Raw genomic sequence first — 20,561 nt, forward strand, 5'->3', positions numbered from 1 at the left:
ATCACACTGGCTTTGTCCTCTCTGGGGCATCTGAGAAGATTCCTTTCCACAAAGATTTATCGATTCTCAGTAACCAAAGTAGAGGACACTTCTTCCACTAAGTGCTCTAGGCCAGCCCCAGAAATAGGGGCACCAGGGCTCTCAAATAGCCAGTTTATGAATAAATCCATCATTATGAGTGTGTACTCTGAGGCTGACTTGTGTGAGGACCCCAAGTTTCTTCTGTGATTATTTCGGAGCCTGTAGGAATTCAGGCTACTCAGCTGGTCAAAGGAGATTTGGAAATGTGCCAAGTTCTACCCATGGTCTCTGCCAGCCTACACAGCCTTGTCGACCTTTCAGAATTCCCACTAGTCACTGGAGGCATCAGGGAGATAGACAGAAGGGGTAATTCTGCACACTATCTTCCCCACTGCTACCCTGGGAATGACAGGGCCCACCTCAGCCTTCTGCACTGGGGCAGGGAGAAAGGGACCCCACATGTCCTAAAAAAAGGAGTTCCTCACAGTTGTCTCGACAGAGGAACCCCTCTGTTAGGGCCTGGCTGAGGACAGAACAAGATTCAGGAGGAAGACCGTGTTCCATTCAAGCCAGATTCCATCTTCCTTCCTATATTGATGTAACTGATGTTGGGGTGCCCTGGGACAAGTCTCACCCTTTTTTCTGATCTTTGGATGATCTTTTTATACTTGCAGGAATCACCACTGATGTCTGCAAGAATGTCCCAGCTCTCACCTCTCATGCTGAGATTGAGTGGGGGGTGTGGGGGGTGTAGTGTGTGTGCACGCGTATGTGCGTGCATGTGTGTGTGTGTGTGTGTGTGTGTTTGGGTGGGGAGAGAGCGCTCTGGAATACTCAGAGGCATTTGGTAAACCCTAAGAGAGGAAGGTTATGAAGGATGAGGCAGAGGGTCATGGTCTTTTGGACCCCCAGGACTCATAGATTCCGATGATGCTTCCTACAGCCCTTTTTTCTTTGATCTTAAACCTGCTCAACCCTGCCCCACCCCACCCCACCCCGCCACACACACACACACACACGCACACGCACATGTACACGCACATGCACACATGCACGCAAGCATCCCAGCCACTGTCTTTTCAGTTTTCTCTTCTCCCTTAACAGGGGAGATGCCCAGAATGAACTCTGAGGAAGGCCAACAGGAGACTAGGCCAAGAAGAGAGCCCTGGGGGTGGCTGGGGGAGAGAGGACCCCGGGGGACCAGGCCGTGCTGCCACGGATCACACTGTTGAGTTTTGGTTGTATTTATTTTACAAGCAGCCATCATTCACGAAGGGGGAAGAGAGAAAAGGGGAGAGATGGGAAGAGAAAACGGGGAAGGACATTTATAAGTGTGAGGCAAAGGCTGAGCCAGAGGGCTGGAAGCCCCTGCCCACTGACAGGCCCCCGTCCGCTGACATGGCTCCCTCTGCCCTCAGCAGCAGTTCTCCATCCATGGAGGGTTGCAGGTTCCCAAAGTGGGATCCCTCTGGCTCTGCAAAATGACTGCCCTCCCGCCTAGGACCCCCAGGCTGCTGACAGATGAGGGTCACTGAGGGGAAGCCATAGGTCTCCAGCCCAGGGGGCTGCCCAGCTTCAGAAGCTTCCAGAATGAGATCCACATCAGAGAAGGCCACCAGGGCCTGGGTGGAATCGCAGGAGCTCTTCTCCAGCTCGCCGGCAGCAGTGTAGGCTAAGGGCCCCGGTGCTCGTGTGCAGGGCCAAAGCCGCCGCAGGTCGTCCCGGAAGTGGGGGTTGAAGAGCAGATAGAGCAGCGGGTTGAGGCAGGCAGGCAGGGGCAGCACGACCAGCAGGACAGACTTGACCGCCTCGGGGGTGACAGGGAAGAGGCCCAGCATGGACGCGAAGCTGAGGAAGGCCACGGGGCAGTAGAGGAGCCCATCCGCAAAGATGAGCCAGGCCACATGCCTGACCATGGCACAGTCCCACACGGCCTCAAAGTCGCCCCGCGGCAGGTCGCAGTAGAGTTTGATGTAGGCACCAGTCACTACCAGGAAGCAGAAGGAGTTCATCATCACCAAGGCCACGGCGAAGCCCAGGGCTGCTGGTTGGCCCTCAGGCGGGGCATAAGGCAGACAGAGTGGGGAGGCCCCGTACTCCCCCACAGAGGTGAGGGGCAGGGCTGCAGCAAGCCCGGCCAGTGTCAAGCAGCCCAGGGCCCCTGCTCGAACGCTGCCCAGGGAGGGGGCCTTCCCATAGGCCCGGACGCAGGAGACGGAGACACTGCATTGCACGGCGGCCAGAGTGAGCAGCAGCACTGAGGCCTCAGACCCAAGCACCGCCAGGAAACCTGTGGCCCGGCAGCCCAGCCCCATCTCCCAGCGGGCTCCATACTGGGCGAACTGGCCAAAAGTCAAGGCGTCCACTGACGCTAGGAGGCCACAGGAAATGCCGGTCAAGGTGTTGGCACCTGCGATTGCACCTACCACAAACTTGACCGGGGACAGGGGGCCAGGCCCCCCAGCAAACACGCTCAGCAGCACCAGCCCATTACAGAGCACAGAGAGCAGCACGATGGCCCACACAGCCAGGCGGATACCCCAGCTCTCGAAGAGGTGCTCACAGGGCTTGAAAGGGCCTGTAGGAAAGAGGATCAGACATTACTCCCAGGCGAGAGGTGGCATGATTCGGGGTTCTGGGAACAAGGCCAGGCAGATAGGCATGGGTGCTGCTCTCAGAGAACTGCTGGTCTGAGGGGGGCTGACATGGTCTCTGAGAATTCCCAGGTGGAGTTAGGAAAAGGAACAGTGCGGACAGACTAGCTCTTCTTCTATAGAGCTGCAAATGGAACACACAAAGAAAATGCAAGCGTATAAATATATATAGTATACAAACTAATACCGTGCAAACACAGGCATCGAAGAAATGTTAAGCAAAGCAGTCTCTTCAAAGGAACAGAATTTGAAAGAAAGGAAGACTAGCATAAGAGGTAAAGAAGGCATCACAAGTGGGCATATGTGGGGTACAGACAGAGGGATGATGGGGTGCCAAGAGCATTACTACTCTACAACCCAAGTCAGCACCCAGTGATTGCCTAAAATTCCCACTGCAGGTGTGCCCTGGCCAGGTGTCACACCAGGCCCAGGCGCCCTGGGTGAGGAAGTAGGCCACATTTAATATTCACAGAGCCCATCAGTGTTTGGAGGCAAAAGATGCAGTGTAAATCAAGAAAGAGATGACTTCTGGGGCTTTCCACCTGGTTCCACATGTCACGGGCAACATCTGGCATTCTTCTCTGTTCTTTCCTTAAATCACTTTGTATCTTTGGACATCTACTTCATTACTTTTGACTTCAGATTCCCTTCATCGTGTACTGCGAGGTAGCTTTAGGTAGGGAATTGGAGAGGCTTTTGGGGAGCTATTTTTAAAAATTTTTTTTCTGATTACCAAATAATAAATGATTATATTAGAAACTTTGGAAAATATAAATGGAAAAATCAAAACTGCATGTGAGCCCACCTCTCAGAGAGAATTCATCATTTTGGTATGTTTCCTTCCAGATTAAAAAAAAATACACATATATGTATAGGATTTTAAGCTAAATTGGGATATTGTGATACATGACATTTTATTCTCTATTTTAAGTTAAAGTACAATTATGCAAACATTCCCATATCCTTGTCTTCCTCAAAAACGTGTTTTCAGTGACTGCAATAAATACTCCACCATATGGATGAACCATAATTTATCTGACTATTATAAAGGAAATTCCAACTGGACTTCGTCTTGTGGAACTTCCTTTTTTACCTGATCACTGCTGATTGTAGGTTTTCTAAGGTGAAACTTCGGTGATGGTATGAAGAAAGCGGGTTTCCGAGTCAGAAAAGACACATATGCTTTCCCAGGGCCTCTTGCCCCAGGCGGGCACTAGAGGGCAAGCTGGAGTCGCCCAGCATGGAGGGCAGGTGTTGGGCAGCTGAGGCCAGTGCTATTTGCGCCTTAGAGAGGGCAAGGGGAGAAGGCCAACAGCCCAGAGCCAAAGAAATGGAAAATTGGGAAATGAGGTGGGTGAAATAGAAGAAGCACACTGTCCACTGCTTCCTGTTCATTCTGAATAGTTCCTGTCCTGGCCTCAGTGGAGGGCTCTGCCCTCTGGAGGGGGGGTAGGGCTGACAGCATTTTACACCCAGGGGAAGGTATTTCTCTCTAAACATTTTAGGTTGAATTGCACCAAAGAGAAAAAGAATTTCCTTTCTTTCTTTACAGCAAGATGGATTTAAAATAGACTCTAAAGGAGGCTTCCTTGGCTGTTGGTGGTAGTGTATGATGTTATTCAGGGAGACTGTGGAACTTTTCCCCTCTGGTGATGCTTAAGGAGAAGCTGAAATCCTCCTGGACTGAAGCAGACAGGGATGGAGGAGGTGATCTTTCACAGTTCCACTGGGCTCTAGGATTCCGTGGTGAGGGTCTTAAGTGGAGGGAGTATTCACAACAGCCCCTACCATTCAATGGGCTCAATGCATCCTATCTTACTCTCTCTGCAATGAAAGAATTTTCTCCTGGGTGTGTACCAGAGAGTATACTGACTGATCAAGTAAAGATTGCTTTGACTCCCTACCCCATACCTAGCCCTTGCTACATCTCTTCCCAAGTAGCCACACAGGGAAAGGATTCCAGATTCTTCCCTAGAAATTACCAGAAGAGGCTGCACTTCCCAGCAGATTGGGTCTGAGCAAAGCCTGGATCTACACATGGACCCGTAGATGCCAGGTTATACTGGCATCTCACTACCTAGATGTTGCACTCCAGCTCCCTCCCCCATCCTCCAGCACCCATCTCACCTGGAATTGGGCTGCACTGGACACTGGGGTGTGGCTTTGAGTCCTCCATCTCTAACTGGAGCTCTTCCAGATCCAGGTCATCTGGGAAGGGAGTTAAGAAAGGGGCTTAGACACCTACCCCTTTAAAATTTGTCCCAACGTGCCCCGCTCAATGTCGGTCTTCGCAGAGCCTTGGCATCAGCTTCTATCCTGGGTTGTAAACATTTGGTCAGCTCCCCTTTACCCACATTGGATTATCTGCATTGTTGGCTCTTTACAGCAAACATGTTCCCTGAGACTTGTTTTCCTACTCCTCGCATGCTCTGTGACCCCTGCGGGCCTCAGTGCACCCATACCACTGAGAGTCAGGCTGGAGGCGGCCTGAACCCTGGTTGTTAGTAATCACGTGGTTTCCCACCCTGGCCAGGCTGCCACTTTAATTCCAAGTCCGACTGTGAATGCCACACTCTAATCAGGACACCTTTTTAAGATTTGTGTGGGGAGCAGTCAAAGTAACAGGGGAGGGAGCATCTAACTTGGAGAAGGCAAGAATAAGTGGGATACAGTGGCCATCCCAGAGATCTGAGGCCCTGTTAGGCATCAAGGAATTACAAGTTGCAATTGTCCCAGAGGGTGCAGCTGGGATCAACAGATGGATTGTAAAAGCAGGCAAATTACAATGCAGATGGAGTAAGTTCCCACAACTAGGGGTGTCTAACCCAAAGGAATGGGGTCCACATGCTGAAAGCAACCCTGACTGTATGCTAGGTATGAGGCAAGTGTGGAGGAATCCAGTGACCAGCAAGATGGGCCCTGCTTGCAAGGAGCTTAGGGAGACGAGTGAGGATGCAAACCATCAGGACACAGTGGCTCCATCAGCTAATGAATTCACGCAACAGCCAGGGCGCCAGGCACCGTGCCCGCTAGTCTGCATCTGCACAGCAGCTGCATGAGGCAGAGCCCACGTTGCCATCACAGGGACTTAAGATGAGGAAACTCAAGAGCTGGCCCTCAATCTCACAGCCGGTGAATGACCCACAGGACTCAAGCCCAGGTGTCTCTTGACTACAGGGCCAAGATGGTTTGACCATTCTGCTGTTCCAGGCCAGGGGCTGATGTGGGAGTGAGGGGTGGCAGGGGCAGGAGCGTCACAGATGATTAGCCAGGTATGATTCGTCATTGGTGATCTGAGGCAGAAATTCCCTCATGTGAGACAGGGTCAGCTCTTTTACTCTGAGCTAGAGGTTTGACTAAATCTTTAAGGAGCCTCCGACTCTAAGCCGGCTTTGAGATTCTCTTAGAGAAAACAGAATCATAAAGCTAAATCCACTGGTAAAGAAATGCTGTAAATGTTGGCATCAGATAGGATTCCAAGCCTTGCGATACTTCTAAAACTAAGGCCTGTGAACTCCAGGAGGGTGAGGGACATCTCAGGGGTTCATAAATTCTGTAAGAATTTAAAAATGAGGGCCTCCCTGGTGGCGCAAGGTGTTAAATCTCAGCACTATGAAGCTGTGGGCAGCCACTGCAGCACCAGGGAGCTGACCCACATAGGGCAGCAGACCTCTCCTGTCTCGCCCACTGCTCCCCTCAGCAGTGTATTTCAGTAGATCTGCCTTTTCTGCTCCCCACTTTGCCTCTGGTGGATCTGCTCACCCTCCCACCTCTGGCCTGCACCCCAGTTCTTGTGTGCATAAATAAATAAGTCTTTAAGAAAAAGGAATTTCAAAATGAGAATCAAGTACATTTTATAACTTATAAAGACAAAATTCTCTCTTGCAGTGACAATTCAACACTAAAAGACTGTAAGAATAATATTTTACTTTCTCGGGTCCTTCCCAGGGGTGCAGGGGTTTGAGCGCAGCGCTGTGAAGCTGTCCACAGCCTCTGCAGCACAGGTTCGATTCCCAGCCGGCCAGGGAGATTCCCACATGGCACGGCAGACCTCTCCTGTCTCACTCGCTTCTCCCCTCAGCAGTACCTTCAGTCCGTCTGCCTGTTCTGCTTCCTGCTCTGTCTCTGGTGAATCCTCTCACCATTCTGTGCCTCTGACCATTCTGTGCCTCCCAGTTCTTGTATAAAAATAAATCTTAAAAATTTTTTTTTTACTTTCACCAGTCAGACTAGGTAAGGTGTCAGAGGCCCTAAGGAATTGCCTGACAGGGAATTGCCTGTCTTTCAAGGGGGCGCCTGTACATTGTTCAGTTTTAAGGGCCCACTCCCTGCAGGCCCTTCCTGAACCACACGGGCAGTGGGGAGGTGACTGTCTGTGCTCCCTGTGTGAATCCTTCCTCCCCACTGAAAGGGTAAACACTGGCAACAGGGAGTTTTCCCGGGAGGCAGCAAGGCTCCGTGGAGCTGCCCAGGCCCAGACACCATCAGGGCGAACCAGAGGCCGAGGTGCAATCACGGAGCCCTGGCATTTACGCCCTCTTTACCTTTCATTCGTTGCCCACCCTGTTCTCCAGAATGGAGCTCAGTAATTCTTTGAAATCAAAATGCATGAATGAAACAGGCAGGGAGGGGGAGGTGGAGTAGATTGGGAGAAGTGGTGAAACCATGGACTCTGTCTGAGGCTGGGAAAGTCACAGCCAAGGTGTTAAGTAACCACTCTTCAAACGAAGAGGAAATCAAATCTGGCTGCAGCAGCAGCTCCTGGCTTTCCTTCTTGGGGCTCATTAGCTCCCACAGGAAGTGGGGGGCCCTGCCCTAGCTCCCATTACTGGCGACAGGCAGCCCACGATCTTGACACCCTGTGGTTCTCCAAGACCTAAGCCGGTGGAAAGTTTCACCTTGAAGGAAAGTTTCCATTCCTCCTTCCAGTCCCCTGAGGGAGTGTACAGCAGACATCCGGAACATTCCCTAGGGGCAGTTGTCTGCAGGCCCAGAGCCAGACTTGCTGCTGGGCATCTTCTCCTGGGGTCCTCACCACCTCCCTCGGAGGTTCACCGGGAAGGAGGCACCCGGAGACCTCCTGAGTGCCTGCCCAACATTTGGCCTCCATAAGCAGTGTCCTGGACCACATAACTACACCCCCCTTCACACGGACATCAGAAGGCACCCAGCTCTCCGTGGTAACCAGGGCAGAAAGAGCAGTAAACATACATTACCATTTATGGAATCTTTTAATCTTCCTCACCAGCCTCCGAGATCTGTAGTGCTGTTCTCGTGTTGTAGATAAGGGCACGGAGGCTCAGTGAGGTTAAGTAATCCGTCTAAAACAACCCAACTGGTGGATGGTGTGGCCAGGTATGGAATCTCGAGGTGTTTTCCTTACATGTTTAGATCTGGTTTTTCTGTTTAGCTTCCCCATTGGTGTATTATTAGAAGTAGTTAGAGATTGGAAAAGAAACGTAAAATCAGGGGCCCCTTTTCTCTCCCTCCTAATTCTGTTTGGGTTCTGTATCATGGGACCATTTACCTAAGCACCAATTAGTAGACGACCCCTCAGAACCCTCTTGACCTGCCTCCAACCTTTACAGTTTACCCCCAGCTTTTCCAGAAACAGAGACGGGTCTAGCCCACATCCTGTGCTGGGCTGCCCTTCTTAGCTCCTGGAGGATTCTGAAATCTCACGTTCAGACTCATCAGGACAAACTCAGGATTAATCCCTATGCTGTTCCTTGGGGCTCTGGGACATAAAGAGAGAGGACTTTCTTTTTTCTGGAAGCAGTTTAATTAATCATTTAAGTCAATCCTTCTTGACTCAGGTTGATTAGAAAATGGATCTTTCTCCCCGAGAATTCTCTGAAGTGAAAGGGCCCATGTGGCAAGGTGGCAGCCAAGGGGAAGAACCTTCTCACCACAGGGTAAGGTCTCCCGTGAGGCTCAAGTTCAAAGGGCTTGGGAAATAACAACATCATTACTCTCACTGTCATCTTTGTTATTTTTTTTCCCAAGCACCTCTGGGTTATGGCCTTGGAAAGACAAAGTACAAACTGAGGTAGAGTTTCTTCTCAGGACATCAGCGGTCTCTCTCTAGGGCTCCGCTCCACGGCCACTGCCAGGTGCCCTCTCAGATTCCCCCAAGCCTCCTCTCTAACTTCCTCTCCACAGCCCCCACCTGCCCTGCCCAGGGCCCTTGTCACTCACAGTGGTTCTCAGCTTGGCCAGCAAGAAGACCCAGGGGCCTCTTTGAAGCCTCCTCGTCATCAAGGTGAAAGTCCTCAGCCTCCCACTGCCCAGAGGCCTTGAAGAAGCTGGCACAGACACCATAGGCGCAGCACTGGTAGGCATAGGGCACCTCCAGGATCCTGGGGGAGGCGGAGGGAGGAGAGTGTAGATGTACGGCCTTAGCAATGTTTGGAATCAGGCACTTAGCACCTGCCTCAGTTGCAGCAGCTTCCCAGGCTTTTTCTGCAAGGATCCTGCCACTTGGCTCCTGCTGCTGAAGGATCTGAGCAGAGTCTGGCCACATCATTCATCTTGAGAACTGAGATGGTAGGTGAACTTTCTGCCCATTGTCGAGGCAACTCAGCAGGCCCAAGCCTGCTCCTTCCACCCAGCAACCCTTACATTTTAAACAGCGATTCTCCTAGTGACTTCTAACCTTTCCCTCAGTGAGCCCAGCTTCCTGTCCCCCACCCTACCCCTGAGCACATCAGGGTAGATTTTGTGTCTCCTGAGGGTGAGGGCCAATGCCCCGGGGCAGACGAGCTTGGGCCACACAGGTTGTGCCGCAGCCTCCACCGCTGCTACTTCTGCATGTTGGAGGCCTGGATGTCATTAGCACCAGGGACTGGCTGTGCGGCTTGTTTTCCACTCATCAGTGCCCTGGGCTCTGCCCTGATTCCAGGGCCCAGATGCTGCCCAAGTGAGGAGGATGGTCTGGGGTACACAGAATGGGGCAGGGACAAGGGTCTTCACCACATGGTCCTCACTCTGTCCTCTTGAGGGGTCTCAGAGTCCCCTAGGGGGGCACCTGGGGTGAGGGGGGATGATACGAAGAAACCGAGGAGGAAGGGAGGCACTCTCTTCCCTGTGACTCTCTCCCTGACCCTCATGGCCTCCCAGCTGCCTCTGCTATCCAGGTATGGGGGAAAGCCAGGCCCTCACCTGAGTTCTGGAAAACTGTCCTTGGAGAAAGCCTGAGACAGAGCCAGGTTCCCTTTGAGCTTCAGATGCTTCAGGCCCCCAAGTCCAGCGAGGGGCAATGTGGTCAGCTGGTTGTCTGTCAGGTCCCTAGGACAGTGGATGGTCAGGGTTATTGGCAGTCAGTGCGACTGCGGAGGGGCAGAGCTGTGCTGAGGGTGTGGCCAGTACGCCTGGGATGGAAGCTAGAGGAGAGGAGTAAAGGACAGATGAGCACAGAGAGAAGCGGGCAGGGAGGCTGCAGGAGGTGCGTGGTCAGGAGTTGCAGGCGGCACCGCCCGTCACTCACTCATCTGTTCATCAACTGGGCGCCAACTATATCCTAGGGCCGAGCTAGCCTCGTTCATAGGGAACAGAGCCCCTCAAGCACAGGTCCTGTGTCCAGGTCTGAGGCCCATCCAGGATCCCTGTCTATACTGCTAGGGGCTCTGCCTGTCGCTGCCCCCATTCTCCTGATACAAGACCCAAAGTCAGGGCTTGGACAGAGCATCATCGCCTACATGCAGGGATTCTGTCAGCTGCCCAGTTGGGCCGGGCTGGCTTGGTTGCGGAAGGTGAGAACATGCATGGTCTCCTACTGGAGACACCTTAGTGGGAGCCAGGGCTCCAAACCAAATACCACGACCACAGACTGTGCGTCGTGGAAACAACCTGGCCTGGAAGGCAGGAAACCTGGCACGGTCTCCAGCTCCCTGTGTAACCAAGGGGAGCCACAAATCTGCCTGAGCTTCAATGTCCTCATCTTTCAAAGGGATAAAAATATCTACCCTACCTTTCTGGCGAGAGTAGAGCAAACAGGAGAGAGAAGATGGAGGTGAGAGTTTTGCAAGACTGAGGCCCAGAGCCCAGACAGCGGCAGACTGGGGAGGGGCTGCACGTCCTGGGGAGGCCCGAGATCTGGCCCTTTGCTTTGAGCCAGTTTCTCCCCCTGGGCCTGTGAGGCCTCACCTGTGAAGTGAGGGTGGGGCTAGATGGTCTCTGGATCAAGACTGGAGCTGGTCCATAAACACTTCTTGTGTTCATCTAAAGGGGCCTTTTGATGGATGGATGTGCCTTTACCACACATAGGTTGGTAAGCAGCCTGGCCGGCGGTCAGTTCCCCTTTGGGTGAGAGCTCTTGTGCAGTGCACAATCTGTACCACAGTCTGTGGCAGCCCCATCAGAGGCCCTTTCCTGCTCTGACATAACGACTATTCAGTCAGCACTGTGTGCTCCCTGCTTCTACCTATATAATTTAGAGGAACTGCAATCCCTGTTGCCCTGAGGAATGGCAGCCCTCTGAGTGATGCTCATGCAGGGAAGGAGGTTCAGGCCCAAGCAGCTCCTTATCAGTGTGGTGGGGAGGGGCCAGGCAGGGGCACCGGGAGGACTGAGGCTGCCAGAATGTTGCAGAACATTAGCAGATGATGTTCCAGAGCCTACAGGAGGTAGGCTCTGTTTATCAGACCCCACAGTCTGTCAAATGGACTGGCAGAATGATTGATTAGTTTGGAGGCTCTCTCTAGGGATGCGTGGCCAAATATTTAGGCATGGCCCCACCCTGGGGGTGTCCCCCTGGCCAGCCCATGTGGTCTCTAGACTTCAGGAGGAAGGTACGGTGGACACTTACAGCTTCACCAAAGAACGCAGGGTCGTGAAGGCCTCAGGGTGGATAGACCGTATGGCATTCCAGCTCAGGTCCCTACAGGCAGAGAGGGTGTGACAAGAGGGGACTCTTCGCTCCCACCATGGGTTCTCCCTTATCTACCTCCCCCACGTGAGCTACTTCAGGTAGCAGTGACCTCAGCCTTTTGGGGACGGTAGCTGCTGGCTGGCTCCCTACCTCCCTGTGGCCCCAGGAACGGGATGGCAGCCTGACTCCAGTGCTTCATTGCCCTTGGGTATCAACTGGAGAAGCAGCTTGGGAAGCCACCTGGATTGGGGGGGGCCTACCCCACCCCTCCCCCCACCCCCACCCCGTGTGTGCGATGGGGGCAGTATGGAGCAGGGAGGTGCTCTACACCTAAATGGGTACTGTGAGCATAAGCAGGTCTGGGAGAGGGGCAGAATAGGCCCCACACAGGCCCACCCCTGGGTGCTGCAGGATACTCACAGGGCTCGCAGGGAACTCAGCTGGCTGAAGGTGTCAGCTCCGATTTCCCAGATGCGGTTGTGTTGGAGGCCGCTAGGGCAACAAGAGAGGTGGGATGAGCCAATAGGCTCAAAGCCTGGCTCTGCTCCACACCCCCTGTGCACTGGGAGGAAGAAAGGAGAGTCCCCCACTTTTCCTGGCACAGGAAGAAAGGGCCCAGCCCGCGGAAGTCACCAGAATTAAAGGGAGCACAAGGGGATCCGGTTGCCTTGGGTAAGTGGGTCAGGAGACAAAGCCACAAACCATCCCTGTGGCCCAAATGGGAGTCAGTTTCCAGGGTTCCCACCGGGCCTGGATCCAGGCCCAGCCAACCTCCCCGATGGGTCCTTCAGACCCTAGTCCAGCAGCAGAGCACTGCCCAGCCCGGGGGCCGCCCAAGTGACTGGCTGAGCTGGGGTGCAGAGCCCAGAGCACTGTTCATCTCAACGGGAGATGGATCCAGGCCCTGGCAGTGCTGGAGACCCTCCTTCTTTTGGCCTCTAGACAGAGGACAGACCCTCACACCCCTACCCTGTCCTGGCCCCAAAAGGCATTCCCCTGCCTAAAAGCAGGGGACGATCATGGGAGGCTCAGAGGCCCTGGTAACCTGGGAAAACAAGATCTGGGTGAACAGAGTTTAAGGGATCTAAAAGTGATTTTTTCCTTGTGAAATTTGAATACCAACGTTCTTCTTCCATGCATGAGTGTGTGCACACATCTACACGCGTGTGTGTTTATGGGGGTGTGGAAACTGAGAGTGCATGCTCCAGAACACTTCCTGGGACTTTTCCCAGGCCTCTGCCCAGATCCCAGCTCCAGGCCCTGGGCTCAACGAGCTCAGAGAAGGGGGTCAGTCAGGCCCCTTCCCCTCAGCCTGCCAGAGTCAGGCTCACATACATTGGCCTCTCCGGGTCCCTAGCACTCACATTTCCTCCAACTTCTGACACCTGTGCAGGCTGGGCAGCTCCTCGATTTGATTATGAGACAGTTCCCTGGGGAGAGAGAAGGGCCAGAGCTGGGGTAAAGCTGGGCTGGGACAGGTAGCTCTGAGCCTTCCTGTCAGGCTGCCCTGGGCGGAGAGGAACCTGCAGGGCTATGGCTGCCCAGTGTCCCACAGCAGGGCCCCGGCTTCCTCAGTCTAACTTCCTCCGTCTGCTGTGTCCCACCCCTCCCTGCAGGACCTCGATGGGGCTGACTGGGCGTCTTTCCAGTAAGGCTGTTTCATCCATGTGATGGCCTTGGAGGGTGCTGGGGGAAGGGAACAGGAAGTGAGAGGAGCATGGAGATGGGAGCAGCCGGCCAGGAGCACAGCAGGCACTTCTGACAAGCCTGTCAGCACCAAGCTAAACGAGGGCGCCTCCGGTCACCAGGTGTGGAGTTCCCAGGGATGTTCAAAACTGGCCCCTAAGGGTCATCTGGCCCAACCCTTCACCTCACAGATGAGGAAACTGAGGCACAGAGGGGTCAGATCCTAAGGACACTGGAAGTCAGTGGCAAGGCTGGGTCCGGGAGCCCATGTTTGGGGTCCAGAGTGCAACCTGTGATTTGTGTCTCTCTACCCACCCCGAGCTGCAGGGCTACGGTCCGTGGAAAGAACCTTGGATTCCAGTTAGAGTCAGGGGAGAAGAAAACTCCCTTTGACTTCAGAGGCCACGTCAAAGTTTCCAGGAGGATTCATTTCTGGTGGAAACTAACATCGTCTGAGCGCCTGCTGTGAGAGAGGTGCTGTACAATTATTTTTTCAACCCTCACAAATTTATTCACAATATGCAGGTGAGGAATTCAGGCTTCTGAGACATTCAAGAATGAGTCCAGGGGCCTCCCTGGTGGCGCAAAGGGTTAAGCACCGCACTATGAAGCTATCCGCACCCTCTGCAGCACGAGTTCGATCCTTGGCCTGCCAGTCAGGGAGCAACCCACATGGTGCAGCAGACCTCTTCTGTCTCGCCCGCTGCTCCCTCAGCAGTGTATTTTGGTCAGTCTGGCTGTTCTGCTCCCCACTCTGTCTCTGGTGAATCCTCTCACCCTCCCGCACATCTGGCCTGTACCCCAGTTCTCGTATGCATGAATAAATAAATTTTTAGGGCCTCCCCTGGTGGTGCAGCGCTGTAAAGCTGTCTGCAGCCTCTGCAGTGCAGGTTTGATCCTGGCCAGCAAGATACCCACATGGCGCTGCAGACCTCTCCTGTCTTGCCTGCTGCTCCCCTCTGCAGTGTATTTCAGTAGATCCACCTGTTTTGTTCCCCAATCTGTCTCTGGTGGATCCTCTCATCTCCCGCATCTCTGGCCTGTACCCCAGCTCTTGTATGCATAAATAAATAAATCTTTAAAAAAAAAAAAAAAGGAACGAGTCCAAATTCACACAGCCAGCAAGAGGCAGAACTGGGCCCTACATCCAGGTCTGACTCCAAAGACCGTTCATTGTGCCTTGGCCCTGACAGGCGGGCACAGCCTCTCCTCAGCAGGTTCTCAGCAGTGCCCTCTCCAAGAAGAGAGATGAGCCAGAGGGACAGAAGCAGGGGTGGCCTCTGCTGGGTCCAGGGGGCGAGGACACAATGCTAGAGCTGTAGGACGTTGTGAAGCACTCACAGGACTCGGAGCCTGGGCAGCTGCTGGCACATGCCTGGCGGGAGCAGCCGGATGCCTGCGCGGGTCAGGGTCCTGCAGGAGAAGGGAGACGGAGCTGGCACCAGGGCCAGGGCCCTGCCGTCCCCAGTCACTGGCTTCCAGCTCTGGCCTGACACTGACATGGGAGCCCAGAGATGACGAGAAGTGGGATGTACCGGGCAGGGCGCGGGACTGAGGGCTCAGAAAGGAAGGGCTGGCATCTGAGCACAGAGCTCCCCTGGGACTGAAGGAGGCTGTGGGTGGGGAGCAGACAGAGGGACTCGGCCCAGGGGCTTCTGCTCAGCAGACAGTCCCTGCCTTCCCACCCCACCCCACCCACCCATGGTGTCCCCACCCAACATCTCACAATGTTCTCCAGCAACAATAGATCTGTAGGAAAGGGCTAGAATCTTCTCTGCTCCAGGCTCTTCAAGAGGAGGGAGCCATGGGCAGGGTGTAGATAGAAAGAAAAAGCCGGGTCCAGCCAAGCCATGGGAACCAAGCTCAGAGTTTGCTCCCTGTGCCTTGGGGGAGGGAGAGGAGATGGGGAAAAGGGCAGGACCAGGGACCGGGGGTGGGGACAGGGTTGTGGGGGCAGGTTGGAGAACAGGCTTGGCTTAGGGACAGGGTGTCTCAGGAAAGACCCGAGGACAAGGTCATCCTTGGGGAACGATGACTTCCCTCATGGAAAATTTTCTGGATGCCACTGCATCTTGGGGAAGACAATAGAGGCACAGAGGCAAGTCAGCCCCTGGTGCTGTGAATGCTCGGCTTGGCTGAGTGTGGTGGGATAGTTAACTCCACAACACTCACCCTGGGTGTTTGCCTGATCCATTCATTCTCTTAAAATGGATTGAGGGCCTACTATGTTCTGATGCCCCTCCCCCACCTGCAGTCTCTAATAGAAAATAGGAGAAAGGCTTTGCTGGAATCAAGCTGCAGAAAGGCAATGAAAGTGGGTTTCCACAGCCCTCCTCTGCCTGCCTGGTCATCAGAGCACCCAGGCTTGGGGTTAGGAGCTCTGATGTCATGCCTGAAGAATCAGAGCATAATAAGGAAGGGAAGAGCAGCCTCCCATCCCCAAACTGCCTGCTACCCTCAGTCTTGCCTGCGGGAAGTGCCACCCCAGCAGGCCATGGCCCTGGGGCTAGGCCAGGTGACCTGTGCTTCAGGCTGAGCCAACAGCAGATGCAGGCCAGATAAGGGGCGACAAAGAACTTGGGCAGGGTTCTGGGGAAGGCAGGCAGAAGAGTTCCTGCGGGGAAGTTGGAGGTGCAAGGAGATAGATGAAGTGGGAGCGAGAGTATCCACTCACAGGATCTCCAGGCTGGTGGTGCCTTTGAGGTCGGGGAACTCCTGAATGTCTGTGGCACCGTTCAGGGATCTGGAAACAGAGGTAACAGCTCTGAAGGGTGGTTCAGAGAATCAACATCTGGGCCCTCAGTCCTCAGCGTCTCCCCTCACCCCCCACCATGAAACTCCACCTTTTGGAGAAATGTCATCCTTCCCCCCAGCTTCCCTCAGATCATGCCGGCTACCCAGGTGCTGTGCAGACAGCTTTGCTGAGCAGAGTCCAGCCAGGCGTCTTCCTAGTTGGCCCAGCCCCTCACCCAAACAGAGGTGGCTGCGGTGAGCAAGAAACACAGACAAGGAACGTGGGTCTTTTAAAAAGGCAACAGCTCAGATGCTTCTGAAAAGGCCCTTGGCTGCTAGGGTTTGCTTAGTAGAACCTGGAATTGGGTCTCCCCTAAATTTTCATCTGTTGGGGCTTTATCAGAACCTTTCATTTGTTCTCTGAAACTACTTTCAGCCAATGGCTTTCCCCCTCCCCAACATTCCCTACCTCAGTGAGGACATGGCCTTCACAATGGGAGCAAAAGACACAGGTGTTGCCAGCATGGAGTCCAGAAATGAGCCCAGGATCCAGTCAAGGGCCTGCACAGCCAAGAGCCTTGGGATCTACATGTAAGATGTGCCCCTAACACCCCCCATAGGGCTCGGGTGGCAATGATACCCTGTAATGAGTTTGAAAGTGAAGTGTGTTCCCTAAAGGTGTTAGACATGGTACTGTGCTGCAGGCAGTCATCCTTGGAAGCTTTTCTGAAGAGGTGGCACTTGGGCTGAGAATGAAGACAGTGGGAGAGGAAACAAAGGAATGTCTGCAGGGCCAAAGCAGCAAAGCTGGCCAAGGGGTCCCTGCTGCAAGGCTCCTGGGAGCCGGAGCCTCACACTAGTCCTTCATTCTTCCAGCGGGAATTTATGTGGCAGCTAAATGAGCGGAACTCTGGAGAGGCCTGACAAAGCTCCTTGCCTATGGAGAAGGGCCCTCTATCCACTAAAGTTCTGGGCCCTCTATCCACTGGAGTTCTAAAGTTGGGGAGGTAGAAAGAGGTCAGTTAAGTCCAGACAGATCTGGGAGTAGGCCTGAACCTCCGGGAGCTGTGCATTGCAGGCGAGAGCTGCAGGTGGCAGGCAGGAGGCAGGGGCAGGAGAGTGGGAAGGGAGAGGCCCAGGCCATGGCCACTTTCAGGTTCCAACTTACAGCGTGTGCAGCTTAGGCAGGTACTGGAATGCTGACCTTCCCACAAACTGGATCGGATTATCGTAAAAGTGTCTAGAAGAAAAGACCCAAACACTCAACCACCTTCCTCAGTTGGGCCCTTTCTATTGGGCCCAAGGCAGAGCTCTGCTTTCCTCTCCTGTCTGTGGAGAGCAGCCCCCACCCCCCAACATAGATCAGCCCCAGAGCAGAGAGGCAAGTACTCACATTGTCTGCAGCAGGGGATTGCCCATGAAGGCCTTTTCCGGGATGGCTTTGATGTTGTTGTTATGGAAGCCCCTGCAAGACAATGCCAGTAGATACTGAGGACTTGGGGACAAGTGTGAGGAGTGAGATGTGGAATTCCACGATGTGGGTGGACAGCCAACTGGAAAGGCCAGAGCACCAGCCAACTGGAAAGGCCAGAGCACCAGAGGGACATCAGCCCAGAGAGTCCAGGTTCAAGTCCTGTCTGTGAATTTTCTTCTTCATCCACTCTCACATCCATCCTTTCCCCCAACGAGCGTGAAGGGAGTGTGGGCTGCAGGCTGCCTGGAGGGCAACTTAGGAAAGAAAGAGGCTGAGCTCAGAGCCCAAGAGGAGAATCTTCTCCTTAGTCACTGTGTGGTGGGGACTTGGAGGGCCCGGAGGAGGGAGCCGAGGGTGAATGGGAGAAGGAGGGCGTGGAGAAACCAGCACTTCCATGGGTGTGAGTATGAAGGATATTCCCCAAAAGAGTCTGTTTTGACCTCAAGGCCCTGAAATGAAAGTAGCTCAGTGGCAGAGCCGGGATAAGAGGCAGGGTTGGCTGCTGTGAGACCGTGATGGCATTATGGGAAAATGAGGAAGGAGCCACCCAGCGGAGAGTCTGAGGGCCTAGAAACTGGGATTCCACGTTTGGATCGGGAATTGGGGAGAACATCTCAAAATAAATGTTGGACTAAAAAGAAGTAACCCAGGCTGAGCAAGACCTTGTCAGTCTTCCTCTGGATTCTCTGTGCTGTTCCTGCCTCAGTTTCCTTTCTCTTCTTGCTGTCCCCTCGCCCTCGACCATCAATTGTGTCTCACTCACAGGCGCACCCTCAGACATCCTGCCTGGGCCTGTTTGCTCATTCGTTCATTAACCCACTCATTATATATTTTTGAAGACAACCTTCTTGTCTAGTGGGCCGAGGGGTTTAGAGATTTGGGAGACAGAGGCCCTGTCCTCAAGCAGCTTTCTGCTTATAGAGGGAGAGAGGAGAGAGGCACACACTCCTATATGTGTCTTCTTGCATCTGATAACTTAGATCTCTGCTCTCTCCCTTAACACTTTTTTATTTCCTGATCCTATGCCTTTGCACACTCTGATTCATCAGTCTCCTCTTCCTTTTATGTTCCAGCTCAAAGGAAAAGGCAGACCTTGGTGACTCATTGGCATAGGGAATCCCAATAGTTTTGCATTCAGATTCTTGCCACCAGCTGGTCCAGCTGCTCCTCATGACATTACACCTTGAAATTTCCGTATGAGGTGGAGGAGGAGGCACAGGGCTGGCACTAAAGGCCTTGAGAGGTAGTTTGAGTAAACTGCTGTGCTATGTGAAAGTTTGGGGCTCTGCTTATGCATCTTCAGGGTCCCCTGATCTGGTTCCAGATCTTTCTCTTTCTCTTTCCCCAGAGTTTGTCCTCCAGGAAGGCTGGTCTCCCTCCTGTGAACATCTCTGTGCATTCAACTACTGATATGGATCTTTACCTACAAGTTCTTCTGTCTGAAATGCTTCCTCTCTTCCTCCGTCATTTCCACTTAAATCCCATCCATCCTCTAAGGCTAATCTCAGGATGCCTGGGTCCACAATACTTCCTCCTTTACTCTGAACTCCCATGATCACTTTAGCTAATACTATGCAACTTAGGGTTGGAATTACATACTGACCCTATTCCCTGCTTTGTCCTGTTCCCTTCTTTACATGTGCTACTCCATGTCCTCCGTGGGCATGAGGAGTCCTGGTGGATGGCCCTTTCTACCCATGTTTGTGTTTAATAGCAGGCACAGTGTTAGGCTCAGTGAATACAACATGCAATGATAATAATGGCAGCTGTGGGGAACTACAGCCAGCTTCCCTTTTTCTCCACCAAGACAAAATGCTGAGGAGAGACCCATAAACAAGTCCCAAGCTCTTCTCCACACTGGTCTCCAGACACACCCCAACCCAGACAGAGGCAATGCGTGCCCTGGCCTAATAGCAGGAGGCTTGTGCCCTGTGTCTCCTCAGGCTGGAAGCGCCGGGGGCCATGACTGCTGATGACACACCCCTCGGAAATGCTCAAAGCCAAGCTAATGAGGCCTGCAACTACTTAAACTTGCGCAGGGGTCGGGGAGGGCATGTAGCTACAGCTTTTACAAGGACCACGGGAGATGAGGGTGTGAGGGAGGCTTGGGGCTCTCCTCGGCCTGGCCCCCGGAGAAGAGGGCCCAGAAACCGGCAGAGGAGCTTACAATTCCTGCAGTCTGCCCAGGGTCCGGATGGCGATGGGGAACTCCTGCAGCTCATTATAATTCAGGTCTCTGAAATGGAAAGCAGAGCAGTCATTAAGGGGTGGCTCGGCAGGGCATGTCAGGGTCCCTGAGAAATGGAAACTTGGCTCTGGGGTTGGCCAGAGAGATGGGTTTTCCAATCGGTTGGATCCAGCTGTCAATGCCTGGAAACACATTTTTGGAATGTTCACATTCCATTCCTTCTCCACAAATCCTCAGGCTCGGAGCCCTCCTGGCAGCAGAACTGTTTTGAGGGGACACTTAAGGATGTGGATACCTGGAACCAATCCTTCAGAATCATCCCCACCGGCCGAGGAAAATATCCTTAAGACTTCAGTGGCTGGGGAGGGGGTAGAGGGAATACAGGGCCATCTTTAACATCTTGTCACCAGCACTCAGGATTCTGGAAATTTCCCTCAGGTGAAGACCTTGACTATCTCTGCTCTTGGCCAAAGGTGGCCACGGGACAGCTAGTTTTTATTTCCTCTTACCCTTTTCTGTACTTTCCAATTTTTTTTCAATGAACATATAACCATACAGTCAGAAAACAATGGAGGTAGTTTTTCAAAGGGGCAGCGACCTAAGTTGGCAAGGATGTAAGGAAACAGGCATTTCAGTGAATCAGAAATAGGAATTTAAATGTGTACAAACTTTTAGAGGTAATTTGACAGTATCCAGATTTGTTCCAACCGTAGTAGATACTACTGTGCTCAGATGGTTAATAAAACAGTGCTGTTAAAAATTTTTTTAAAAGACACTATCTTCAAATTGAAAGAGGCTGACCTAGCCTCTCGAGGCCCACAGGGTAGTCTGCACTGGATGTAAAGGCTTTGGCATAAGAGGGCTCATCTCCACACTGCCTGGGCCCTGGGGACAAGGGCCGGCCTACGAGTGACCCGGCCTCACTCCTCCCACCCG

The 20,561-nt window shown here is 53.2% G+C and overlaps 1 protein-coding gene across 1 annotated transcript; it reads right to left on the bottom strand.

The window, feature by feature from the left end:
* Window positions 1–1,346: 1,346 nt before the first annotated feature.
* Window positions 1,347–19,669, bottom strand: LOC311188147 (leucine-rich repeat-containing G-protein coupled receptor 6-like; the record flags this gene model as incomplete). The annotated part of the gene is made up of 12 exons (XM_084259899.1): window positions 19,605–19,669; window positions 17,357–17,428; window positions 17,132–17,203; window positions 15,905–15,973; window positions 14,572–14,643; window positions 12,909–12,974; window positions 11,965–12,036; window positions 11,482–11,553; window positions 9,837–9,962; window positions 8,874–9,034; window positions 4,803–4,883; window positions 1,347–2,599 (listed from the first exon to the last, which is right to left on the bottom strand). The coding sequence occupies exons 2-12, from the start codon at window positions 17,380–17,382 to the stop codon at window positions 1,347–1,349; spliced, it is 2,070 nt and encodes a 689-aa protein (XP_084116025.1). The 5' UTR covers window positions 17,383–17,428; window positions 19,605–19,669.
* Between the last annotated feature and the right edge of the window lie 892 nt (window positions 19,670–20,561).

This window comes from Talpa europaea (genome assembly GCF_964194135.1).
Source record: "Talpa europaea genome assembly, contig: HAP1_SCAFFOLD_370, whole genome shotgun sequence".
In the NCBI taxonomy this organism is placed as follows: Eukaryota; Metazoa; Chordata; class Mammalia; order Eulipotyphla; family Talpidae; genus Talpa; species Talpa europaea.